Genomic DNA, 26,681 nt, shown 5'->3' on the forward strand with positions numbered 1-26,681 from the left:
TGTGGTAAGTACTTTTGAGTTTATCATTATGTTTCATTATTACTACTGAAGAATGAATAATGGATCGTTAAATGCCACCCCTTACAACTGTGCAATTTGCAGGTTTTCAGAAATTTTAAATTGAAACTACTAACAACAAAATAAAACATTTTATTTTTTAGGATCCATATTTTTTATTTGATTAGCAAACCAATTATAGGCCACATATTTTTAAATATTTAAATACCTATTTTTTCCAAAGCCCAATGTTTGTTTTATTTTGCCATTTTATCGAGCACTTTTATTTCGCAATTTTGTCAGCCATTTTGGGCATTTTATTTTGTCATAAATTCTGGGTTCTAGATATAACCTTTCAAGTTCTGTTCTATCACCATTCTTCCTTTTTGTGTGTCTTAATAAGCAAACGCTAATGTTATATTCATACGGTTCATTCCACTCCGGCCTTGTTTTGTTAAGATCAATCGTAAGAAATACGAAAACTAGACCTTCCAAGGAGGAATTATAAATGTGACATGTGTTTTTCCCCTTCTAATAATAATAATAATAATAATAATAATAATAATAATAATAATAATAAACCTAAGATTATTATTGGTTGAATCTGAAGATTCCTCTAATTACTTAATTGCTTAGTAAAAACTGTTTCATGTTTACCTACGTGTATTGAAATAATATAAAATTGGGTAATGACGGGTAATGCATAAGGGACATTTTGTTTGTCCATAATAAAATGTCTCTTACAAATGTCAGCTTAATATTTATCAAATGTGCTTTATACAGATTAAATACAGGTTTAATAAATTAGTTGTTCACATAATTAAATAATTCCAATACAGCTGTTAGATTGAATATTAATGACAACATAGATAATTACTTATTCTACAATATATATAACATTCAGATTGTTTAAAAGTGTTAATTATAATCAGTAAATGTAATGACATATTCTATTAAAAATTAAATGTCTTACACACTTCAATTCAGTAGTATAAACAATTTCATGGAGATAAACCATAGCACGCGATTGTATTGATAATACTGCCTTCTCAGCTTTACCCATTTGCAACAGTCTTTTAAGTACTGCTTCTCACAAGTACTAAATGCAACTTTCTAGTAACGTATGAGGTTATGAATTAAATGGCTACTATTTTGAGTCACTGCTTTTTCCTATACACTGGTGTAGCTAACTAAATGTAATCATAACTGACAACATAGCAATGAATATAATTATGTAAGGATACACTAGTTCTGCTTAATAGAGTACTCTAAAGATTAGAAAGTAACAATACAAAATTTCAATATTTGAAATAGGCATGTGTGTCTGATAAACTGAAGATATTTATAGGGTTGATATGGATAAGGATATATGCAGCACTTTTTTTCCCTTTATAATCAAATTTTAAAATATCTCTAAATGTATGTGTCAGAAATATCAATTGTGCAAGTGCATGCAACATCGGTAGATCAAGTAGATACATATCTTGCTCCGTCCCCATACCTTTTACGTAAATTACATCATAAAATTTACAGAACATCATAGCAACTAAAACAAAACATTTGATTTACGATCTGTTATTTAAATACATATTCAAATCAATCTTTACTTAATACGTGGTCCTCACAATGAATGACGATATTGCAATTTAATTGGAAATCTTCAAATAGTTAAATGATCAGCCGTTTTAACTTTCAATGTTGAAAATCATATTAGAGCAAACTTCTCTTTTACTTAGGCGCTGAAAGTTTATCAATCAGAAACCATTTTAACCGTGTCCTTATGTTTGCTTGGTTTTCATCGTGGTGAACTTTATCTTTCATTACGTCATCCAAAATTACAACCTTAAATATTCTTAGTTCGACATTCTATACCACTTCTGCCGTTCTTCCTTTAGGGTGTGTGTATGAATGATGTAAGAAACGTCTATTAAGGATCGAAATTTTTTTTCGATATGATTTTCTGTGTCTGTACTCTTCGCGTAGGAAAAACATGAAGTACTTCAGTTTTGATCATCATCTAGAGAAATAACATACTGAAAGCACTAAAAACACGAGCTTAACTTTCGACACATTATAGTCCTCCTTTTGAGAAAAAGAAACAGATCGAGGAAAAGAATATTAATAAATGGAACAAAGCCACATAGCGTCCAGTTTATCAATTACTACTGCGAAAGATACACATCACGTCAAGTTGTCATATTGGATAACGTTTATTTATGAAACATCGAAAATAACTGACTAATTTTTAACACAAAGTATTATTACACTAGTAGCTGTACTTTAATGTCCGGATATTACACGGGTCCCTATAAATAAATTCATTATTTTTTAAAAATAGAAGGAAAATTAATTTATTAGCATTAAACTCTTCTCTCCGAGCGTACGTAACACCGCCATCACCGCTACTATTTATATTAATGGCGTCTTTATATTCAAATATTGAGTACGAAAATTATTTAACACAAACTAATGTTAAAAGCTTAGGAAAAAAAAACGTTACTTATATGTTTTACACATTTTACGAGCTTGTAATAATAATACAACTGGCGCTTGAAAGTAAATCAGAACTGCAACACTCAAAAAGAATTGAAATTTGTTTTCTTTACAGAAAAGTTAATTGGATTTACAATATTCCGAAAGCACAATGACAGCAAATAATAATAATGTGCTGGTTATAACCACGTTCGCTGCACTGATTCATATGTATATACAATACTGTACACGTAAGCTCCTGATATACATTCAAATATTGGAGAGGAAAAAAAATGCTAACATAAGCATCCCATTTACCTTACCACATTACCTCAAGGTGACGATCAACAGTACCATGTCATATCTACCACTGAATATTTCTTGTACATTTGTAATCTTACACTCATCATTATACCTGCATAGGATAGAAAGCATATAATAATGCACTGCACTACATGCAGCACACCAAATATGTGTATAGAAAATGAGCTTTCCTGATTCTTAAAACCACCTGAACATTAATCTTTATCCATTTTCAGTATGTTGGGTACATTTCCATTCTAGTTCACCACAAGAACACATTTTCTCAGCTGGTTCTACCTGCAACACTGAGACAGAATGAGAATTATCATCGAACTTGCATGTAACATGCATACTGTTAATAAGAAAAGTGTACGACTGACTACGCCATCTCTGCCTTAAATAAACTGAACGTGGATCTTCCTGAAGAACGCTTCTAATTGCACTCACAGCATCTACTTCTGCATTAGCTGAAGATGAATCTCTGCTTCCGGGAGACATTTTTGTAATATCTTGAATCTGTTGTAATGCTTGATCATTAAATTTCACTTCCAGTCTTCCGGTAGGTGGATCAGCAATCCATACAGGTACTTTTACATTACTCCCTTGATCTGTTGTTCGTTTTGACGAAGAGGGAAGTAATAATGAGGTATTAGATGTCAACGCGGATGTGATGCCTTCTTCGCCGTCGGGAGCTTCTCTTTCACCCATTCTTCGCTCTGGTGATAAGCACGTTATTGGAGGACATACTTTCGCTGCAGGCCCTAAATTTCCATCTAAATTTAGTGATGCCACGCCTGTTAAACATTTGTCCATACTTTTACTATCTCCAGCACAGGATTCTTCATTGGTCTTCAGATGTTCACTTTCCCATACATTACCCATTCCTACTTCAATTCCACATTGTGGAGCATCATATTGAGGAATATATGGTTTTATATCAAAAACGGGAGTACCATCTACTATATCAACTCCTGAGAAATATACCGAAGCTCCTGGAACGAAAATAAAAATTGATAAATACATTTTGTTTATTTATATTTAAAATCAGCATGAGGAAGTGAAACTGAATGAATAACGTAATCATTATTCTAGCACCACTCTATTTTCCACCACCGTTCTATACATCTTTTGTCAGTATATTTAAGGCCATATTTACGCATAGGCTACCATGGCCTGGGCGCCAAGTTTGGATGCGGCAAATTCTGTACCTTTTTTTTTTAACTCCAGCTCTGAAAATTTCAGAAATTTATTATGCATGCACATATGGATATGACACGAAATTTTTGAATTTGCAAGAGCATCCATTATCATCATTACAATAAATCAATAACAACTTTGTTCTTTTCTATCTTAGGAACGTTGACAGAGCTTTTCTTTGTATCGAAAATAATATTTTGAAAAACTAGGTCATGATGATATGACGACATCTTTACACAAGTGCGAAAGGAACGTCTACAGCAGTAACCTCAATATTGATGAGAAATCAAATAAGTCATTATTTTATTTTATTAACTGTGAGTATAACTTATATATTTTATTTCTTCTACTCCCACTTCCAACCAGATTATTCACTTTACTCTATTAAATTTTCTGCAGTAGTATTTATTCATATTGATGGGGCGGCATTTTAATGCTCCGGGGCGACAAAAAAGTTAAATACGGCCTGAGTATATATTGCAATCATAAGGAAGCCAAAACCAGCAGATATATGAGAAAAATACATTTACAGAGTGTCCAAGAAACTAACACATAAATAATACCATATCGAAATAATGCTAAAATCACGGTTCCTTAGCTTTCTCAATGGTAAAATTCCAGAACCTCCAAATATTATTTCCATTTTTTAAAGATTTAATTTGCAAATGAATGCTGAATTAGTGCAACACACATCCACTTTTTTCTCTGTGTGATTATTTTTTAAACCGTATTTTTGGTTATTGATTCACTATACCAAACACAGGGTATATGAGACCGCCTAGCCATACACTCTATATAAAAAGAAGTGAATTTTATCAAAAACGGAGAATATTTCCACAACTAAATCACTTATGTCCTATCAAATTGTGGCATTTTCAAATTCCAACATTCGTTCACCGCTTGTCTAGTGGTCTGGCGCGTGTGCCTTTGGCATACGAGGTCTTAAGTTCCATTCCCGGCTGAAAAAAGTGTCCAACGCGCTAAAAACTGCCGAACAAATATTATTCATCCTCACTTTAATAGTAAGAACAACACTTATTACCCCACTAGTTCAGACACAACTTTAAACTACAGATCTAGTTCTATATATAGACTCGCTGTTGACAAAGGCCGTAAATACAAATGAATCCATCAAACTACAAATCGATAAGCAATCAACATTTTAAAATCATACAAACCAATTTTTGGTTCACCATCGGATTGTATACAATTTTGTTTCAAATTTCTTTTGTGCATTGTTTAGTTTTGTGCATAGGATACAATTAGTTTATCTCTTCTACGTTGAGAAAAACTGATTTACTCAAAATAGTAAGTACTATGTTATCTACATCTGAGATAATCTCTTAAATAGTGTTAATTTTTCGTTTCTGACCGGAAGTTAAAAACGCTGCATCCTGAGATTGCCATATCGTGGATTCACCAGCTGTAACGCGTTTTCTTAGCGGAGAAGGCATGAAACCTATGAGAATTCATGACCACGTGAAGGAATGAAGGGCAAGTACTATGAATCAACAATAGGTGTATGCGTGGACAGAACGATTTCAGCAGGAGGAAAATCTATTTTGTCTTCATCAACATCGAGCATTAGTCTCATAAATAGCGTTAATACCTCGAACAAGACAAATAAAGTTGTGACAAATGAGTACCAAAGAGGTACTCAAGTATGGATCTGAACCAACACGATGATTTTGGGAACCGAACTTTTAGTGCTGTAATCATAATCCCAAATATCTTACCAAGGAGCATAATCACAAATGTGTGTTGCTTTGACCATTTTCTTGGAACGCTATAACGAAGATTTCAATATTCATAACAAAGTTTCCATTATTTTGGAATGAATTATTACAGGTAACAATACAATTACAAGCAGAACGGAGAAAAGCCGAAGAGTAGCCAATGCCTTCATTATCGGTACAGAAGAAATTCAAAAGCACCTCCTAGCCACGAAAAGCATGATGATGTTCTTTTCGAACCTCTTTTAACATCTTTCCAGAAACCAGAACACGCCGGACGACTGCAACGTATTATGCTTTCTTGCGAGACAAATGGAATCTCCCCCAAAAAAAGGTCTTAATGCTTGTCGGCAAAGGAAAGAAACAACAGTAAATACCATACATCTCCCACTAAATGACTGCCTTGCTGCGTTAAGAAACTTTTGAGCCAAGTTATCTCTCGCAACAGTGACTAGAACTGGCTAACTAGATCATGCTGTTGGACGCTAACTCGCCGCCTACAGGAACAAAAGCTGATTTCCTTCTTCTTCTTCTTTCTTCGAGAACGAAGTTCTGAGAATGTTTGGAGCAGAAAGAGCCTAAGTTTGGTGGTTTGAGACAGTTACATAGTGCAGAAATTGGATACATAGGAATTGTAGCACTGAGATATTAAAATGAACGGAACAATTTCGCTCATTCACGCAGGTCTACTAATTAGGAAATCTCAGAATAGATTAATTGACTTGTTTAACGTCCCTTTCCAATGCAGAGAATTTATGAGATGACTTTTGGCTAGACCAAAAGGTGGAATGATAACATTAACTGGATAGGTTTGCCACACGACAGGATCTAATTGTGAGCGCAAAAGATGTATGAGAGGGAAATAATACGGAACTGAAAAGGGTGCCATTTTGGATAAGTACTACGCAATTATGTAGCTGCACTAAAGTAATTAGTTTGGATACAATTTTCTAAATGATACAAGACACATTACACTACTCAATTAGACTTCAAAATTTTTGAATTGCTTCCTGTCTATTCCATTTGGCAACGGTACTTATCTAATTTTGTTGTTCAAAATATTGGTGTCTCAACTTAATGGAGTACAGATTTCGACACTTTTCATTAATTTCAATGCGTGATCGGAGGGGATCCGAGGAGTTCGGATCCGCACATATGGGATCCGAGTTTTTAACAGGCACATATTCATGAATTTATATACAGAGAATGCACGTGGATTAACGCCTTGACCACGAAGAGTCACTGCCAGTATTTATTTATTTATTGGTTGGTTGGTTAGTTTAGCGTCCTTTTCAGCACCAAGTCTATATGGGACGTGGACTTACAATTTAAGGTGTAACTCGAAACATCGTAATATGTACAAATTTTTCAAGGCTCTCCTATTGGGAATCGAACTCGAAATCACATGCATCAAACGTGTGCGCGCGCTAGCTAGTGAGGTGGGAACTGCTAATATTTACTAAATGTACTTTATAGCGAAATGCCTCGAAAATAATTACGAATAACTAAAACTGCTGAAACAGAAGAGGAAGAAAAAGTATGAATTAGGTGTTCCTCATATTTCAAATTTCAACGAAGTCTGAGGTCTGTCCTCGCCTTTAAGAAAACTGCTTGATTGGAAGGCTGAACAGCACTTGATATCGATATTTCGAGCTTACATAAAATTATGTACTGTGGCGCCTAAATGTTCATTACCACTAATCTCGAATTTAAAAAACATACTCTACCTTCCACTTTTTCAATTTTTACCAAAGATAACCCAATTGGAGCAGGGCGATGTGGACTGCGGGTGCCGAACACTCCAACTCTACTTCCATTTAGTCGAGGTGGAGCTACCTTCGCACGAATATGTGTTGTATTGTTCTTGTGAAAGAAAAACAAAATCCTGCAAAATACAAATACAGTTTCATGTAAAAAATAAATAGTAGAGCATGAAGATTTAACACATGATTTGGAAATCACAATTTATGAAAAATTATCACTGAGGTTTTCAAGACTCTCATACTGTCACGTAATGCTTTAATTAAATACAAAGTTATGGAATATACATGATACAGGAAATAAAATAAAAATTGCTGTCAAGTAACTCTGAGTACATAAAATAAAATAGTTCGGACTTTTATTTTAGCTTATTATTATTATTATTATTTCAACCTATTATTACCAATGTCAATTTTATTTATTACTTTTTTTTTACTTTTGCACTAACAGACAGCATTTATCACATTAAAAAGCTTACTTTTGCCACAGTTGAAAGAAATTACACTAAACTACTGCATATTATGAAATTGAAAAAAAAAAAAAAAATCTGATGCAATGTAAGTACATGGTAGAGCTTTGAGCTACATTTGTTTGCCTTCAACTCTTACACTTAGATAATTAAATAACCTGTTATGAATGTATATACAATCCGAGGCTTCTTATTTCTGCCTAAAAAAAAAAAAAAAAAAAAAAAAAAAAAAAAAAAACTGTAACAACAACTCCCTCTTGCTGCAGGCTAAAACTAAAGCAATGAAGAACTATTCAGATTGGTTCGAAAACGACAACTTTATCGGATTAGTCTCTAAGCAAAATCAAGCTGTTGGAACTATGTTCAATCTTATGCCTGGAATTGCACCCCACTGAGCTCTCATTGAAATATCTCCGTACTTAAATACGCTTTTTACAATTCTGATAGTTTGGTCTATCGTATTGAAACTTGCCGAAATGTTGTCTTTTTCACTCTTCACTGGGAGGCTAGTAGAGCTGTGAGTTACAGAGATATTTCTCTTAGATGCGGATCTCTTCATCTGGTTAGAGGATTAGACTAAAACGTTGGAAGCTGTTGTCTGGCTGGAGGAGTCAGCTTATTTTTGAAAATTGCTACACTCATTTTCACCCACTTTACCAGTTACAGTTCAGAGATCGGTCCGTGGAGGTTCTCGTGAATCATGTCTGTGCTGACAGTTTCAAAAAGGGCAAATTATGGGTACGCGTATGGTGAGAGCTTCCGTGACGAAAGTTGCGGAAATGTTTGGTGTATCAAGAGGCACAGTCGCGAAGATCATAACTGCCAACGACTGTTCCGGAAAAACTGCATCAGCAAAGCACCAGAGTGGACGCAAGTATGTGTTGCGTGACAGAGACAGACGCACATTGGGTAGGATTGTGACCAAGCAGATCAATACGGTGCAAAAAATCACAGCTGAGCTGAATACAATGCTTGCAAACCCTGCTAGTGTCAAAACAGTTAGAAGAGAACTCTACATGCAGGGCATTTATGGCAGATTTGCAAACTCCCAAACTACTAGTGACTGTTGACCATGCTGCTATATGGAGACAGTGGTGCAACGTTCATAAAAACTGGACAATGGAGCAGTGGAACACTGTTATCTAGTAGGACGAGTCTTCCTTTACATTGTTTCCAACTGCTGGCCGAGTTTACATATGGAAAACCTCCGCATAAGTGTACGATACAGATTGTCTGTTACCAAAACTGAAGCATGAAGGTCGTTCAGTGACGATTTGGGCAGCCCTATCCTGGTATTTTTCCTGACCCATCACTCTGCATGGACATGTCATTGCCAAGGGCTACGCAACCATTTTGAGTAATCCCATGGTGCAAACTTTGTTCCCAGATGGTAATGCCGTGTTTCAAGATAACAGAGCCCCTGTTCATAAAGCTCACATCGTCCAGGACTACTTTGATGATCACGAAGAAGAAGTGTCACATCTACCATGGCCTCCACAATCGCCAGATCTCAATATCATCGAGCCTTTGTGGTCAGTTTTGGAAACCAAGGTACGAGTTTGCTACTCACCACCGTCATTTTTACAACTTGCAGCTGCTTTGACGGAAGAACGGTACATCTCTTGACAACCATACATGACTTGTATTTCTTCATTCCCCGCCGACTGCAGACCGTTCTATGTGCCAAAGGTGGTTGCCATAATGTCCACACTCTCATTCAATGCAGTTTTCGCACCAGTACACTCTTGTAACCTTTTCTTTTCCTCCTCCATGTGACTCGTTATTAATGGCGTGTACAAATACAATACATTTTTACCAGATACAGATGTCAAACGTAGTTCACCCATTTTCGCAAATGAGTGACGATAGATTAAAAAAAAAAAAAAATTCACATTCTGGTTTGTGTAAAGATTCTAGTCTAAATTGACGTGTCACACATACTCCTTTCCATTATATATATATATATATATATATATATATATATATATATATATATATATATATATATATATATATAAATATGGCAGAATCCAAAGTATCTGCCATGAAATCCAATCGTCATTCAATTAGTTTTCGCATCAATACCACTTTGCAACATTTGCTTTTCCTCCGTCTACGCGTATCGTTATTACTGAACTGTCACAATACTTTTGACTAACCTGTATACAAATTAATATACACAAATAAATCAGATACTCTCTACCAGAGTATTTTTCATCTAATAAGCATTTTTATACTTTTATCCCAGGCCTTTTTGACGTGGGGATCTCTTTTATCTGGAACCTTCGCCCGTGCGGCGAGGCCATTATGACCCGGGCCGCTTTGTTGTAGGGCCCTTCTGACATGACACGTACAAGAGTCAATTCAAAACTATTTTTAATGTTAGGCTTACAAAGAATGGAAGGATTTTACTTTCCTCTGTAGTTTTTCCCCCTAAACTTACGTACTGGAAATTACGTTTTATCTTATGATTTTGGCTTATTTCCTGCGGGTACTTTTCATACATTACACGTTCGTACTTGATTTGAAGTAATTAACAGCATTTCACCAGAAATCTTCCTTTTATAACAAGTGAAAAACTCTTGTGTTTACGCAACGTTTGAAATGATATTAATTACATATAAGTAACGTACACTCATATCCAAAATGATTGTCGCATATCTGTGACTGTCTTTCTGTAAGAATATAATTTGATAATGATTTTGCAGGGTACTTTTAATACTGATACTATGTGTATAATCGCGAAATGTATACTTGTGGTAAATTTTATAGGAAAAGAATTATAAATACGAAAATTAGAGTGAGTAAAACAAAATGTTGCTAAATAGACAAGGAAGTTTTATTTTCGTTTTATTGTTCTTATTTACTGCTCTTTTGACATGAAATTTGCCACATACATATATTTGCCGATTATACACATACTAACATTGTAAAAAAAACACTGGGCGAATTCGTTATCAAATTATATTCCAACAACATATTTACAGACATGCGACAATAATTTTGGACATGAGTGTACAATATGCTTCTTTTTAATTTTTCACTTTTAAATAATGTCTTCTATATTGTTTTATTCCAGATCTACGTATCAGTTCAGGCGTTTCAAACGCTATGTAAACACAGTAGTTTTTCACTCGTTATAAAGGAAAATTTCTACTAGTTCAAATCAAAAGACGAAGAATTTAATGTGCGGACCTATTACAAAATGATTACTATGTTCTTTTAAGTTGTGAAGATTGTTAGAAACGTGTTACGCTTTCTGTTGTCTTCAAACACTGTGAAAACACTGTGTTCTCACTTTTTTTTTGGAGGGGGGGGGGGAGCAGGGGTCACAATGTCAAAATAATTACAAACTGATGTAAGGTGACTAACTATAGTGAAACAGACAGCCGTGATGGCGATCAATATCATAGCGCTAATGCAAATGATACCAGAAGCAATAAATTCTATTCACTTATTACCTATAACACATTTTATTTAAAATCTGTTTCAAAGATCCAGGAACAAACCTGTATTAAGATTCTAATATTATATATATATCGTTATAAAAATACATATCTTTTAACTTCTAACTTACCACATATGCGAAAAACATTCCAACCCTTCTAAAGAATGCTCGGGATTAGTGAAAACTGAATTAAACAATGTTAATTTTCCAAGGCTTTCTTTACAAACTGACGGCTGTCGTGGAGTTGCTCTTTTCTCTGGAAACCACGAGGAAACTAAACCTATCGGTTGCAACGAAATCGGATCTTCTTCTGACGATTGTTTCTTCAAGTCTTCACGGTTTGGTACAGAGGCACTCTCAGATTTACACTTGGAACACTGCCAGGAATTCAGTACTGATCGAATAGCTTCCACATCCTTCTGATACACGTGCATCAGGGATCTCACCTGTTGTCTGAAACAAAAAGAGTAACATGTACAGCAGCTAAATATTTTTTTTTTTTTTTAAACGACTGATCATCAGAAAAATATATATACAAATAATACAAACGGAAAAAGAAACGATATAACAGAGGAAAATAATGATGATATGTGTCACCACTTACATGAAATCAATTAGCTGAATATTAAATGACTTTTATTTTGCCTTAGCCTAGAGCTTGTCGCAGCAAAATAAAACACGTCATATGTTCAGTGTGTTCGCCAAACAAAGGTAAACGAAAACATGCTGATGGTGGCAATGAAACCTAAAAGACAATTTTCACACAGTTGCGCTAAACTGTGTGCACTGTACCAATCAAGTTCTCTAAGTGTTATAAGCAGTGTTCGTAGTGGAAAAAAAGCAGAGACGGAAAAGCAGAACAGAACATATTCTATTACGATTTTGACTCGGCATACCGGCTATCTAAATGTTGAAATGCAGTGACGGTATGGTGCCTTAAAAAATTGCATTTCTATTTACATAATGACTGAAAACCATTGGAGAGCTTCTCTGTAGTAACGGGGGAATGTGGAAAGACTTTGATCCCCCGCCAACAACTTTCTGAAAAAATATCCTCTCATGTTTTATATAGAGAATTATACACGAAAATGCTCCAAATCTGAATGAGGATTTTAATAATTTTCTGCGGTAAAATTCCTGGTCCCCCCACTCGATTGTGGGCTATTCCAAACCCCCGGAAAGTCAGCCTCATCAGCACACAATCCCTAAATCCGCCCATGCTCAAAACACAGCATTTATATGCATAAGGCAAGAAGACACACATACATACATAACAGAAGAACAATTCAATATGGCACATCAAAATATAAAACAGATGAACTTCTTTGAAGACACCTCATTTTAAAAACAAAAGGTAGGGAAAATGTCGGTGCTGTCAACTTAGAAATTATTTCTATATAAGAAATAAAATCTTTTTACTTGCAAAGCTATTTGCCAATTACTGTGTACAAAAATGATTTATTAAAGGTATTTAGCATCTAATTTCCAGTGACGGTATGTTTTAATCATTGGAAAACCAGAGACAGTATGTCTTCATCACTGAAAAACAAGAAGCGGTATGGCATACCACCGCATTCCGTCTCACTTCGACCACTGCTTATAATAGAATGCACATTCAATAAAAAAGAAGAAGAAGAAGAACTCAACTTACATATCCATTATTTGAAGTACCTGTAGAAGGTTCCTCCATGTTCCCTGAGAACATATATTTGTGAAGAAATATGTAAAATTCGCGATCTGTTACTACCGGAAAAAGACCGATTAGTCTTTGAAATATTGCAGATGATTATTCCTAAATATCTGTCCTAAGAGACGGGATTTTTGAAGGCAAAGAGAAGAATAAATGAAAAAACAGCTATGATCATTGAAAAATCATTTAATTACTACGGTAATGAAATACGTTGATTGTCTCAGTAAAGAGTTTTCTGTAGGATTCAGACCACTTATTCTGTGGCCTTGTTCACCAGTTAAGTCAGTAGTATGAATATTATAAAAACATTTTGCACTACTGGTGCAAGAGTTCTAAAACTGAAAGAAACTAGATAAAGTGGTTGTTTATTATAATTTTTATGGCGATTTTATTTCGAGCGAACTTGAGACTTAACGATTCCCTTCTGTATACAGTAACAATGTGAGAATTTTTCTTGGACGTTGCTTCATTTGACTTATACACTTAGCCTTAAGCTTCTGTGTAAAAATTAAATTGTAATTAGTCATATAAGAAATTGCTGAGTATGTAACTATTATAATATACTAAAACTCAAGTTCTTTGACACTTAACGTTAACACGTTCTGTATGGCCCCTGAACTACAGCAAAGTTATCTCTAATAAGTAAATTAAAATCCACTAATTGCCTTTAAATAATAATAATAATAATAATAATTGCAAATGTTTCTGTACTGGAAAAGATATTAAGAATGTGTTAAATTCTACAGAACAGTTAAAGTTGTTTACAATTTCATTTTACAAATTCTTCTCATACAAGTGTTACGTATACCTTTAAGATTAACAGTGTTTAATATATACCATATTTCTAAATCCAAAAGGATTTTCACCAAAATTTCATGCCCAAAAATATAGGGTCGTTCTGCTTCCGCGACATTTGATGTGAAGTTTTTTTTTTTTAATAATAATAATAATAATAATAATAATAATAATAATAATAATAATAATAATAATAGAATCACAAGCTTTCCCTAAGCTCTAACATTACTCTCTCTCTCACCTACCGCTCTAGCCTTTAATGTTCGCAGATTCAGTGGACCCTTTCAGTGAGAAAGATTAAGGGAGATCTGTATCTGATTTATTTTATACTGTTCTGAAAGACCCAGTATGTGCTAAAGATTTATTATTATTATTTGTAACTATTATTAAAAACATAGATCGTAATGGGTTCAGAAATACATAGTACGTTATATCACAGTTTAAGAACATTAATAGTGTGTCTGTTATTTTTGAACCCCTACAAGAAAATGTACGTATCAACAGCATTCTGATACTCGGAAGACAAGAAAAATTTGCAAACACTTTCTAAGTTTATTACATCTCATCCATTGAGTTGATTTTGAGTTTAAGGTCCTGTTCAGCAGTCAGGCTATATAAGATGTGGACCTACTGATTAACGTGGAATTCGAACATGAGCCCCCGCCCGGAATCGAACCCGGGTCTCGCACGCCACAGCTGCGTACGCTAACCGCTTAGCCACGAATAGTGATGTGCAAAATACCGGTAAAATATGAGGGTTTTTTCATGTAACGACAAGAAAAAATATATGATATTTTTCATCTACATTTATTTCTATTTATATGTGTATCTCCTTTGACATGGGAAAAATTGCATGTTCTTTCGCAATATAATAACACAGTTTCCATAAATTCTACTCTTTATGAAAATTAAGAAATATTTCTCAGGACTTACCCTTACGATGCTTCTGAAACTAATCATAAATACAACACACGAAACAAAGATAATAACACTTTTTTTTTTACATCTTGTGGACACGTGTAGCACTATAATTTGTGGGCCGACATTTTCTCCACATTTGAAACTCTGTAGGGTTTTTTTTTTTTTTTTTTTTTTTAAGGGAGGGGGCAGAATTTACATTCCATCGATTTACTTTCCAGATATCTTTACTTTCCAGAGATTTACTTCGCCTCTACACCGTCCCATTCTTCAAGCTAAGTGTTTATCAAATATCAGAAATGGAAATAACACTGACTACACAGCTGAACTTTCACCTCTTTCGTAAGTGAGTAACGTTTCCAGTGTCACCAGATTCAAATAAGTTCAGTGAATAAAATTGACGTAGGTTACACTGGTAAAGATTCTGAAAATTAAAATCAATAACGTCAACTAAAAATAACGTATTTTTGCTTTATTAATCCCTTTTAAGAATGGCTTTTATAAAGGTAAATTACAAACTTTCAGTCAAGCAGCTACAGCACATGGTTCGTACCTCATTCCCTTCCGAATAGAACAGCCTTTAAAACGGTATCATTCACATTTCTCTATCATGTCTTGGGGTGGAAAATTTTGACAGAAATCGGAATTTTTTTCTGATTTTTTCAAATTTTGAGCCCCTCTGGACCCTCCTGTGTTAACGCACAGATCTCGAAGTCAACTGCAAAGTACTAAGGGGTTTTCTAAATGTGTGTAAAAACTGTCAAGCTTCTATCTTGAATAGTAAGGGTGGGGAAAATATTTAGCAATGAGCTAAGAACATGCCCACAATGCCCCAGATAACCCCAAACGAACCGGATGTAATATAAAAATTTCCTGAGACACCACTATTTATCACAAGCTCATGTTTTGTACCGTTCTCTTCAGAATAAAACAGCCTTTCAAACGATACCACTCATATGAGCCTATTATGTCCCCAAGGAAGTTTGAGGGAAATATGGATTTTTGGTGAAATTATTTTGGGGAAGTTTGGGCCCCTCTGAATCCCCCTGTGTTAACGCACAGATCTCAAAATCAACTGGAAAATACTAAGGGGTATACTGAATGTGTGTACAAAATTTCAGGCATCTATCTTGAAAAGTAAAGTAAGAAATATTTATCAATGTGCAAAGGATATCTCCACAATACGCAAGATTCCCGTATAAAACAGAATCTCAGGTAAAAATTTCCTAAGACAACCCTATTTACCCTAGGATCATGGTTCGTACCTCATTGTCTTCAGAATAGAACATCCTTTCAAACGGTACCTTTCACATGTTTCCATCACGTGTCTGAGGCCGGAAAATCGTCAAAAAGGGATTTTTTGTTAAAAATATTCTTTTTTTTTTTCTTTTTGCCCCTCTGGACCCCCCTGTGTTAAGGAAGAGATCGGAAACAAATCTGAAAAATACTACTGGGGGCACTGAATGCGTGTGCAAAATATCAATTTCTAAGTGATGCAAATTGGTGGTGCAATCTTCGGGGTGATCACCAAAAATGATAAAAATTAGCCTAACAGAACATTCCTTTCTTATCCAAGTTATGACGTCATCACACCCTATGTCTCGACGTAGGATGCAGGAATGCGTGAAAGCATACGCAAAGGGTTCTACAATCTCTCCAGGCTTGAAAAAACAAAACAAAAACGAAGAAAGAAGCTTTATTAGAACCTTTTTAATCGAAGAATGAAGATACTACAATACCGTATAAAAATATACGATATAATTTTAAAAAGTTAATAAAAACCCACTTTTTGGGTGGGAAAATTTGGGAAAAAACCGGGTTTAAACAAAAAATTTATTTTCCCCCCCATTGGGCTTTTCCCCTCGCCCATCTCTAGCCAGGAAGGAGCTCTACATATCATGCAGTTCATAGGATGGATAATGAGAGAGATTCGTAAGTCATGTCACTTATGTAGCACCAAGTTTTCTTTTGGTGTACTAGGAATGCAGCGAAGAATGATGCAACGCTGTACGCAGAGTTTTTCTTTTACTAGATACTTCACGAAGAATCATTGTTTTTACGATCTGTCTAGATTTCTCAGCCATGTTACGTGTAACTAGTTTTGATAAGTATAGCCTTTCACTTTGGCTAATCAATATTTGCTAATAGACGCTACAGGATGTGTATCTGTTAAATAACAGATACTCACCATACATCCAAAAATTAAATTCTTCTTTATATAGCTACGTAACGTTAGCTCTAGTCACTCTTCTTTCCTTAGATATCGAAAAGAATTTACCTGAAAGATTTGACGAACACTGGATCATCCGGAAACCTGTTAAGTTTGTAAACATCACTTGTAGGTCCTCGAACTTTCTCACTTACATCTGTTTTTGAATATTACATGTTAAGTTATTAATGCCACTGACAAAGTTTGGAAACCTCTTTTTACAATTGGCTGAGAAAATATGTTCTTCGATCCTACCAACGACTCGTTGATTGAGTGATTGATACCTGGGAATTTAATAGCGACGTCAGCAACGAGAGTATTTGTCGCTGTCAATTACTCGGTGACATTTTCTACATTAAAAAAACTCGCAACAAAACTTCTCAAAGGAAAAAAAAAAATCCAAGTTTAGGTAAAAATTTGTGCCAATAAAAGAATAAAAACCAAAAATTCAATTGAGGGAAGTGAAAACGCTAAAAAGAATAAATAACATAATATAAAATATATATAACAATTAAAATAAGTCTAAGTTAGTTCTAAGCATTTTCTGGGGTTTGATTATTCTGGACATTCTACAAGGATGTGCCAAATACTCAGTGGGACGATACAATCTTCAAAATATACACGGTTATCGTCACGTACTAAATACGAAGATACGTCATGTATACTAAAAATGTCACAAAATACGAGTGTTTGATATGTAAGCCAGTTAGGGTTTGCCCAAGTGGGCCCAGCCCGAAAAAACCCGCCCGGATTTTTTCGGGTTGGACCCACCTGAAAAAAAAAACACTTTAAAACCCACCTGGGTTTTTGAACTTTTTAAGCAAAGTACATTATACTATGGCCGCTATGTCTCTGGCTCTGACACTTCTGCACGTGGACAAAACAATGTTGCCAATTTGTCGTGGGTTTAACCGCACACGCTAAGAATAAACAGAAAAAGCAAACAAATACAACCGAAATGAATTGCTTAATAAATGCTGAATTTTCATGGATTTTTAAAACCTTTCGTGCAAGGAAACAAACTAAAAATAGCCAGAATTAAACATAAAGTAATCGAGAAAACTGACATACCTTCACTGCCTACATGTATTCGTCACTATCGATAGGTTGAACTCCACAATCTTGAAATAATTCGTCAGAGTTAACTGCCGAAATATCTTCTTCATCGTCACTGTCGTCGCTGCTATCGTCACCATCACCCAATTTTATGATTAAATCTTCTACAGTTTGTTCGAAGACACCTTCAGCTTCCCAAGCTTGCTGCATAATTTTCCACGTATGTTCAACGGCGTTTTTCCAATTATTCGGGGACACTTTCTCGATCGCCTCTATTACTAAATTTTTCACGTCATTTACACGAAATGTTTTATTATGTTGAGCCACATAACCTTTAACTTGAGCCCAAATTAACTCGATTGGGTTAAAATGGCAATGATATGGTGGAAGTCGAATAACTGTATGCCCGTGAGCCTCAGCAATTCCATCGATTTCATATGATGGCTGTCTTGGCTTATAGATTTTTAATAATGCTATTAATTCGGCTTTTTTCATATCTGGTGATACTCCAGGAACATTATTTTTTTCAAGCCACCTTATCATGTCCTCCTTTTTGCTGTTCGTATTTGGAGGTTTATTCGTTTGAACGGAATGATAGGCCGCGTTATCAAGCACGATTACAGAATTCTCGTTAATATTTGGAAGTAGACTATTAACAAACCAGTCTTTGAAAGTTGTGGAATTCATTTCCTCGTGATAATCACGAGTGCTCTTTGATTTAAAAAGCAACATTGCCTCAGGTACAAATCCGCGCACAGTCCCGGCATGAAGCAAAATAAGTCGACTTCCCTTCCCAATAGGCGTCTTCATTGTCCCTTCGGATGTGTCGTCTGTCCACGCACTGCTTCTCGTGTGTCCTGCGTTCACCCATGTTTCGTCCAACCACACTAAGGTTTCCGGGTTCATTTTCATCATCACTCTCAGAAATTTGCATCGAGCCGCAACAATATCGCTTCTTTCCATAAGAACTTTTCTTCCAGAGAATTTCTTCCACCTAAAACCAATTTGCCTTAACACAACACTCAAGCTTGTTTTCCCTCCCTCGAAAAGCCCTGCTTCTTTCAAGGACTTCAGAAGCTTACCGCGAGTCGGGAATTCTTTTCTTATATAATATTGATAAATGTGTTGCCTTATTGCGTCATTCTGGAAACGATCTAGAGACGTTTTAACATTGGGCCGATTTCTTTTTTTGCCTGGAGTAACCAAAACTGCCGAGGGAGAATTCAGTTCTTCGGGACATTTTTCTTTTGTTATGTTCTTAACAGTAGACTTTCCCACACAAAGGGCGTCAGCCACTCTGTCCACCACCCTCGTGACAGGGAGAAGAGGGCCACCATTATCGCGCTCTTTCTCGAAATATTCACGAAGTCTGTATATCAATTCTCGGCTTTGTCCTTTATACACACCTATTTTTTTTGCCTTCGGTTCTGAAGAACTAGCCATTGTCACTATGTAATTACAATATTCTTAACAACACACCCAAACACACAAAAAGAAAAGAAAAACACAAAGTCGCAATAACCAAACACAATCTCAAAGCACTTTTCACTCAACTATGCACAAACAAAAGGGAGAACACGAAGCGGCAACAACGACTTGTTTCCATGTCAGAGCGGTGACAGCTCGGTCACTCATTGGTCCTTATGGGGGGGGTGTCAATATAGTATCAACCCTCGTTTTCTTTTTCGCATAGCTGTCAGAGCCAGAGATACAGCGGCCGTAGTATAATACAGTACCTGAAAAAACCCACCTGAGTTTTTGAACTTTTTGAGCAAAGTACAGTTAAAACGCAAAGAAAAGTCAGATTATCAGAAACGATACCAAAGATGACGGAGCATTTAAGCGGACAGCGGTAACAGCAAGTAAACAAGAATGCCGCGACGCCAGTAAACGACAATGGGACTTACGAGACGGAAAATTTCGGTTTGAGCAAGGTCGGATCATCTGGAGTGGCGGACCAGTCGAGAGTGGATGAGAAGGGTTCTAGTGTAGTTTTGGGGTAAGTTCCAAAGTTGGGCGTCCGTTTCCAGCAAAATTTTTAAAATTTACAGGAAAGATATGGATAATTTGATCGTTTGTGTGCTAGATAATATATAAGGATCTCAAAAAATATCTTTATTTGTTATATGTAATATAAGGATCTCGAAAAATATCTTTATTTGTTATATATAAACGGTTACAAACATGGGACTATTCAGCGAGCTGAGGGATCTACAGCTCACAGATGACGAGAAGAACCCTAGCAGAAGTAGTGTGACATAGGTATGGGCTTTCACGAGGGTTTTCGCTCGGCTTTCACTTTTCGCACGAGGGTTTCATGTGATACTACGGAATAGCACACATATAACTTTACCTGGAGTGGCAGACGACATCTAAGTATAGACCACACCTCAAAAACCGAAAATGGACTTGACCGTGTCGTTGACCTTTCCCGGCTACTCCTGTTTTAGGGCTCTTCTCGTCATCTGTGAGCTGTACTTGGCGCAAGATAACAGAATAGTTGCATTGTGGGGAACTAACGAGCATTTATATTATCAACATGGCGGCAAATATACCGAAACGATGCACAGGATGTGAACTGACTGTGTTAAATTTCGTGATGCAATACGTTCATAACGAGCAAAATCTAACACCATGTAAAGAGCATGAATTAATGAACCTAAGATCAAATTGTGGGAGTGTGTTAAAAGGAGGTGACAGCGAAGAAACGTGGGGAAAGTTATTGTTTTCAGCACCAACCGAAGCAGTTCTTTTTTTTTTTTTTTTTTTTTTTAATATAGTTTAATGAAGACTGAAAACAATGTGCCCTGCGGGTCTCTAACCCGCCTTTACTCGGTGCCGCTCGCTTGGTAGTACTGTGTGAATTACTTTGTTCGGACGTCCAAGGGCACCTCTGTTGTATATGCAAACCAAACCTAACCTCTCCCCCAAGGTCCGTCGACCCTACTGTTCCGCGCTTTTACGGGTCCCTTCATAACTCCCTGTTTCTGCGTAGCCACTTTCTCCAGCTGTAGTGTGACGTCACCGCGGTGAAGCAGGGACAAATATCGTGTGCTAAGCCTATGTTCCGCCGTAGCGATTTGCAAAGGAAAACAGATTTTTAAATGCAATAAAAATAAAGACTACATACAGATACAATATGTACTCACTATAACATTGAAGAATAGCTTTGCATCCACTATCTTAAAGAACATTCCTCCTGCGGAGTTCCTCTGTTTTTCTATTCAAAAACCGAATTCTGAAGTATGTCTTAGCCGTGTCGAATAGTTTCAAGATCGAATTGTCTTCCTTAGGACATAAAACGGTCAGCCAATCACATTCTTTTTTTTCTTCGATTCACAGTTTTTTGTGAAATGTTCGAAATACAACTTCATACTATTTTATTGCTTCCATCCACTTGGAAGAAGGTGAAACGAGACCACCACGTAGCCTCATGTTGCCACCATTGAACTTCGAAAGAATCGCAACTATCTTGAATCCTGAGACTTCAACTTTCGATATGATTTCGAAGAGTAATTTTTTACTTTTCATAGTCTTATCGAAATCATAATACACTGGTTGTTTCCACACATCTATTAAGCCTCGAATCATTGCCACCTGATAAATTTCTGTGTGGTCCTAAAAATAAATAAACCTCTTGGTCATACAGGGTGTCCGAGAAGTCCTTCCCTGATTACAGAAATTGATAACTCAGGCTAGAAATACGATAGAAATATGAAACTGGTGTTTACAAACTATAAAAGTTTTTGTCTGTGTTAGGTTTGTTCTGTTTTACCAAGTCTCATTTTTTTTTTTTTTTTTTTTTTTTTTTTTTTTTTTTTTTTTAGGTTTGTAGTACGTAAGTAAGAAGCCCAAGAAGCCATGCCAACCAACCAGGAGAAGGCACAGTGTGTCCTGTGATACCATGAGACACGATCACCAACCACGGTGCAGAGACAGTTCCAGACAACATTTGGGAGGACTCCACCTGATGTCAAGAGCATTAAAGCCTGGTATGAGAAGTTCAAGAACACAGGGTCGGTTGCTGACCTTCCGAGGTCTGGTCGACCAAGAACCTCAGCAAACACGGTGGAGGCTGTGCGGCAGTCTTTTCTAAGAAGTCCTAAGAAATCGGTGCGCAGGGCTTCACGTGAATTACAGATGCCAAAAAGCTCTATCCATGACATTTTACACAAACGTTTATTGTTTCGTGCTTACAAAGTGCAACTCGTTCAGGCCTTGTTGCCCGACGACGGTACACGTCGATATGACTTTGCGGTCGAAATGCTATCACGTATTGAGGACGATAATGGTTATCTCAGACGAATTGCCTTTTCCGACGAAGCGACATTCTTTGTCAGTGGAGTAGTGAATCGCCATAATGTACGCATTTGGGGTTCAGAACCCCCCAGGGAGGTCAGGGAGTTCACCAGAGGCAGTCCAAAGGTGAATGTTTGGTGCGCGTTATTGCACGATCGAATTATCGGGCCATTCTTCTTCGCTGAGGATACCATCATATCTGCAGTGTACCTGGATATGTTGCAGCTGTATGCTGTTCCTCAGCTGCTTCAGTATCGCCCCGATGTCGTTTTTCAGCAAGACGGTGCATCACCTTATTGGGGTTTGGACGTCCGTGCCTATCTCGATAGGACATTTCCTGGGCGATGGATTGGTCGTGATGGACCAACAGCTTGGCCTCCACGCTCTCCTGACATAACCCCATTAGACTTCTTTTTATGGGGTTAAGTCAAGGATGAGGTCTACCGAACACGTGTACCAGATCTTGAAACCCTGCAGCAACGAATAACCACAGTCGTTGCATCGATCCCTCCAGTGATGTTGGCTAATGTGTGGATGGAAATTGAATATCGCCTAGATGTGTTACGTGCTACCAAGGGTGCTCATGTGGAAGTGTACTGATGTGACCAAAACTTTTCTAGTTTGTAAACAATTCAACACCAGTTTCATATTTCTAGCCTGAGTTATCAATTTCTGTAATCAGGGAAGGACTTCTCGGACACCCTGTAGAATATGCGCCTATTAACATTCAATTCATCAAATATAAGCACTGAAAATTTTTCCACACTCTTTAAGCAGCGCCCTTGCTAAGTCAAAATTTTCAAAACTGGGGTAAGAATACCAGAAAAAAACGGTAATTTTTGCATACAACGTCGAAATGTTGACACATTGAGTACGGGGATTCGAACTTGTAACCGCAGATGATTGTATAATTTATCAATGAGGCGCATTGTGTTAATGCACGAATGATATCTTAATCAATTCATCTTTGTTTTTTCTTGCCATTTATTAGCATATTTACTTGGCCTAGTGTAAAACTTTTTCGTAATATATCATCACCCGGTTATTAACCACTTTAGTGAAACGATCACAATATTATATTTTAGAACTGGCCTTTGAAATTAATTCTTTATTATATTTGCTTTCCAATTCTTTTAACTTCGTTTGTAAACATATTGTTTTGGCTTTGTACAGCGGGAGACACTTCTAAATGGTACAGCCATATGGAGATTTACGGCTAAGGTGTACCATTTAGAAGTGTCCCCCGCTGTACATACTGTTCTTCAGTTTTTCGTTCTCTTTACGCAAAAAGGAGAGCTCTTCTTTTGGATTATGCCCCTCACTCTCCACAGAACAAACGGAAAATAACATAAACAAAGAGTTATTTTTTGTTTCAGTCACAATAGTTATTTCATCTGGCTGCACCCCAATATCTGATTTGTTTTTTTCTTTAAACACTTAACTTCCGTACATTTAATTCTTTTATTATTTACATCAACACGGTTCCGTATGGTAATGGTAAGTTTAGTGAAGGCACATCATGTTTAAACTTTTTTCTTTGGTAGAATATTTCGAAGCTCACATTTTAAATTATGTCCATAAGCTTCGGGAATAAAATGATCGGAATAGACGCTGGCGTTTTCAACTTTAAAGATGTCTTTCCGACAGCATTTCTTTTGCCAAACTTTCCGCAAAAAATCCGAGGGAAATACATGATAAATAACTTTGGAACCCGTATTATTTCTACCATAATTGCGACAAGTACTTAGTGTAGAATTCGACATGCTTATAGGCTAACACGAGCACTACAGTAATTAATGTTTTCTTAATACAGGAAAGCAAGAATCACTCACTTTCCAAGAAACAAGCAAGGGTGAATGACAAGGATCTTGGGCGAAAGCTGTTTCTGCTCCCGCCGTGACGTCACAATTTTACTGCATCTTCGGTTTTCAAAGAAGGGTAGTTATGACGCGACCTTAAGAGAGGAAAGGAACAGTAGGGTCGACGGACCTTGCTCTCCCCTACCTCATGATGTAACGAAAGGAACCCTAAAGTCAGTTAAGAACGTAGGAATAAGCATACAAACAAGCAAACTGTCCATTTCTTCCTGGTAAATTTTCAAAAGGTAATAGTATACATGAGAACCCCATGATCTGAGTTTCTTCTGTGATCTATTACCACTTCTACATGAAATACCATAAATTTTCTACGTAGTGCAATAGTAAGAAGTATCCATGTGCACAAGACATGCGATATGCGTTAAATCCCCCCCCCCCCATACACACATAGTCATAGATAAAGTACAAGGGCATTAAACATGCAGATATAAAGTAAAGGTACGTTCTTTTTTATTTTCGTATCAGTCGATGAGTAAATGAAAGTCGCTTTGTTACCCCCTTTGTAAGTTCGTACATACTCAGTGAATAATCCCTAAAAGTATGAGCGTCCTGCTCCTTCGGGAACTGATGCAGCTTCAAGTATACTATATCCTTTCAAAATTTTGCTAGAAACGGACGACCAACTTTGAAACTTAACCCCTCTTGAGAAACACTTTTCTAAGGTAGTGACAATAAATTTCTTAATGTCAAAATTTTAATGTTTTTAAGCTGAAAATACTGGACCTACTCTGCAATACAATACTCTGGACCTACTTTTTTTTTATTTTTTTTTATCACGCTCCTAAACTAGGGAATTAATCGAATATTGTGCGGATTGAGTATAGCCCGCTCCCCCCAGTGATTTTTAACGAATCATAATGATTCTAACGATTCATACTAGTTCATAATGAATCGGAACCGCATGTTATAAAGATTTAAGATGTAAATTCTGTGGTAAGTAAGTTTTAGTATAAGTAGTAGTAGTAGTAGTAGTAGCGGTAGTAGTAGTAGTAGTAGTGGTAGTTAGTAGCAATAGTAGTAGTAGTGGGTTAAATTCCAAAGTTGGGCGTCCGTTTCCAGCGAAATTTTTAAAATTTACAGGAAATATATGGATAATTTGATCGTTTGTGTGCTTGATAATATATAAGTCTCTCGAAAAATTTGTTTATTTGTTATATATAAGCGGTTATAAACATGGGACTATATGGCGAGCGGAGGGAACTACTTGGCGCAAGGTAACCGAACAGTTGCATTGTGGGAAAGAAACGAGCATTTATGTTACCAACATGGCGAATGTACAAGGGCAATGAACTAGCAGTTTTAACATTTGTGAAGGAATACATTGATAACGAGTAAAAGTTTGTGAAGAGCACGGATTAATGAACCTAATAACAAATTGCAGAAAGTGTGGAAACGAGATAACAGTGAAAAAACTTGACGAAAGCGGACGCCCAACTTCGGAATATATGCCGTAGTAGTAGTAGTAGGAACGGGTTAGAAGCCCCGCAGGGGTTGGTTGGGTTCTGTTCTGAATATAAGTAGTAGTAGTGACTCTTCCAGTTCCGATGACAAAGAACTGGGGGGAGCGGGCTATACACAAGCCTATTGTGCTTCTTTCACTATACAGTTGTACTAAATATATTATTTCTACTTTCTGCTAAACATAACCCGAAATTTCGATTAGAGGTACCGTTACGCTTCCGGCATAAACATGTTTCATGTATACGTTTTCAGCAATCTTTATGGAGCAATTTACTTTATGTGAAAATTTTCCAAGCCTTGAGATAAATTCTAATTCTGTAACATCTACCAAACATACAAATTAGGTTTTAAAAATCGGAACTACGCTCTTCTTCTCCCTGTAAAGAATACTTTACCTCAAGTTATTTACTTCACTTCTAGCAATCACTAACTGTCTTTGCAGTTGTCTTATATATTCACTACATGCACATGAACTTTTCTCAGCCATGTCGACACTTCACTTGCGATTCTTGTTTTGGAGTATACTACGTAGCAGATAAAAACAATCAGAGATACTTGTGGTACTTTGGAGAAGCACAGTACTAGAAAATATAATATACGCCAGTTTCACTTATCTGTGCTTAAATATTATTTACATCAATTTTAAGCATCTTACTATCTTAAGTTCAATAATCTACATATTTTGAAATTATGAAATTTGCACTCATACATAAATTACAGGGAAAGAACAAAAACTGACAACATATAACATAAACAAATCACATGGTCAAAATACACATTTTATATTTGAGTTAAATGCTTTTTCTTCTTCTTCTTTCTCTTCATTCTATCATCACATATGTTCCAACTGACAGAAACCTAATGAGCAAAAAAAATATTAAACTAACAGATCGTATGTATAAATAAATAGCATGAACCTCATTAAATGCAGGGGTGGATCCAGGGGGGCGATCGGGGCGAAACAGAAGGGGAAACTTTCTTATTTTATATATATAA

At 36.2% G+C, this 26,681-nt stretch overlaps 1 protein-coding gene across 1 annotated transcript; it reads right to left on the reverse strand.

Annotated features, from left to right (window-relative positions):
• Positions 1-2,547: 2,547 nt before the first annotated feature.
• LOC145675832 (tRNA (adenine(37)-N6)-methyltransferase) lies at positions 2,548-26,477 on the reverse strand. The gene is made up of 4 exons (XM_081746576.1): positions 26,081-26,477; positions 11,510-11,833; positions 7,430-7,587; positions 2,548-3,764 (listed from the first exon to the last, which is right to left on the reverse strand). The coding sequence occupies exons 1-4, from the start codon at positions 26,170-26,172 to the stop codon at positions 2,995-2,997; spliced, it is 1,344 nt and encodes a 447-aa protein (XP_081602702.1). The 5' UTR covers positions 26,173-26,477; the 3' UTR covers positions 2,548-2,994.
• Positions 26,478-26,681: the final 204 nt, after the last annotated feature.

This window comes from Thermobia domestica, chromosome 2 (genome assembly GCF_964235325.1).
Source record: "Thermobia domestica chromosome 2, izTheDome1.hap1.1, whole genome shotgun sequence".
In the NCBI taxonomy this organism is placed as follows: Eukaryota; Metazoa; Arthropoda; class Insecta; order Zygentoma; family Lepismatidae; genus Thermobia; species Thermobia domestica.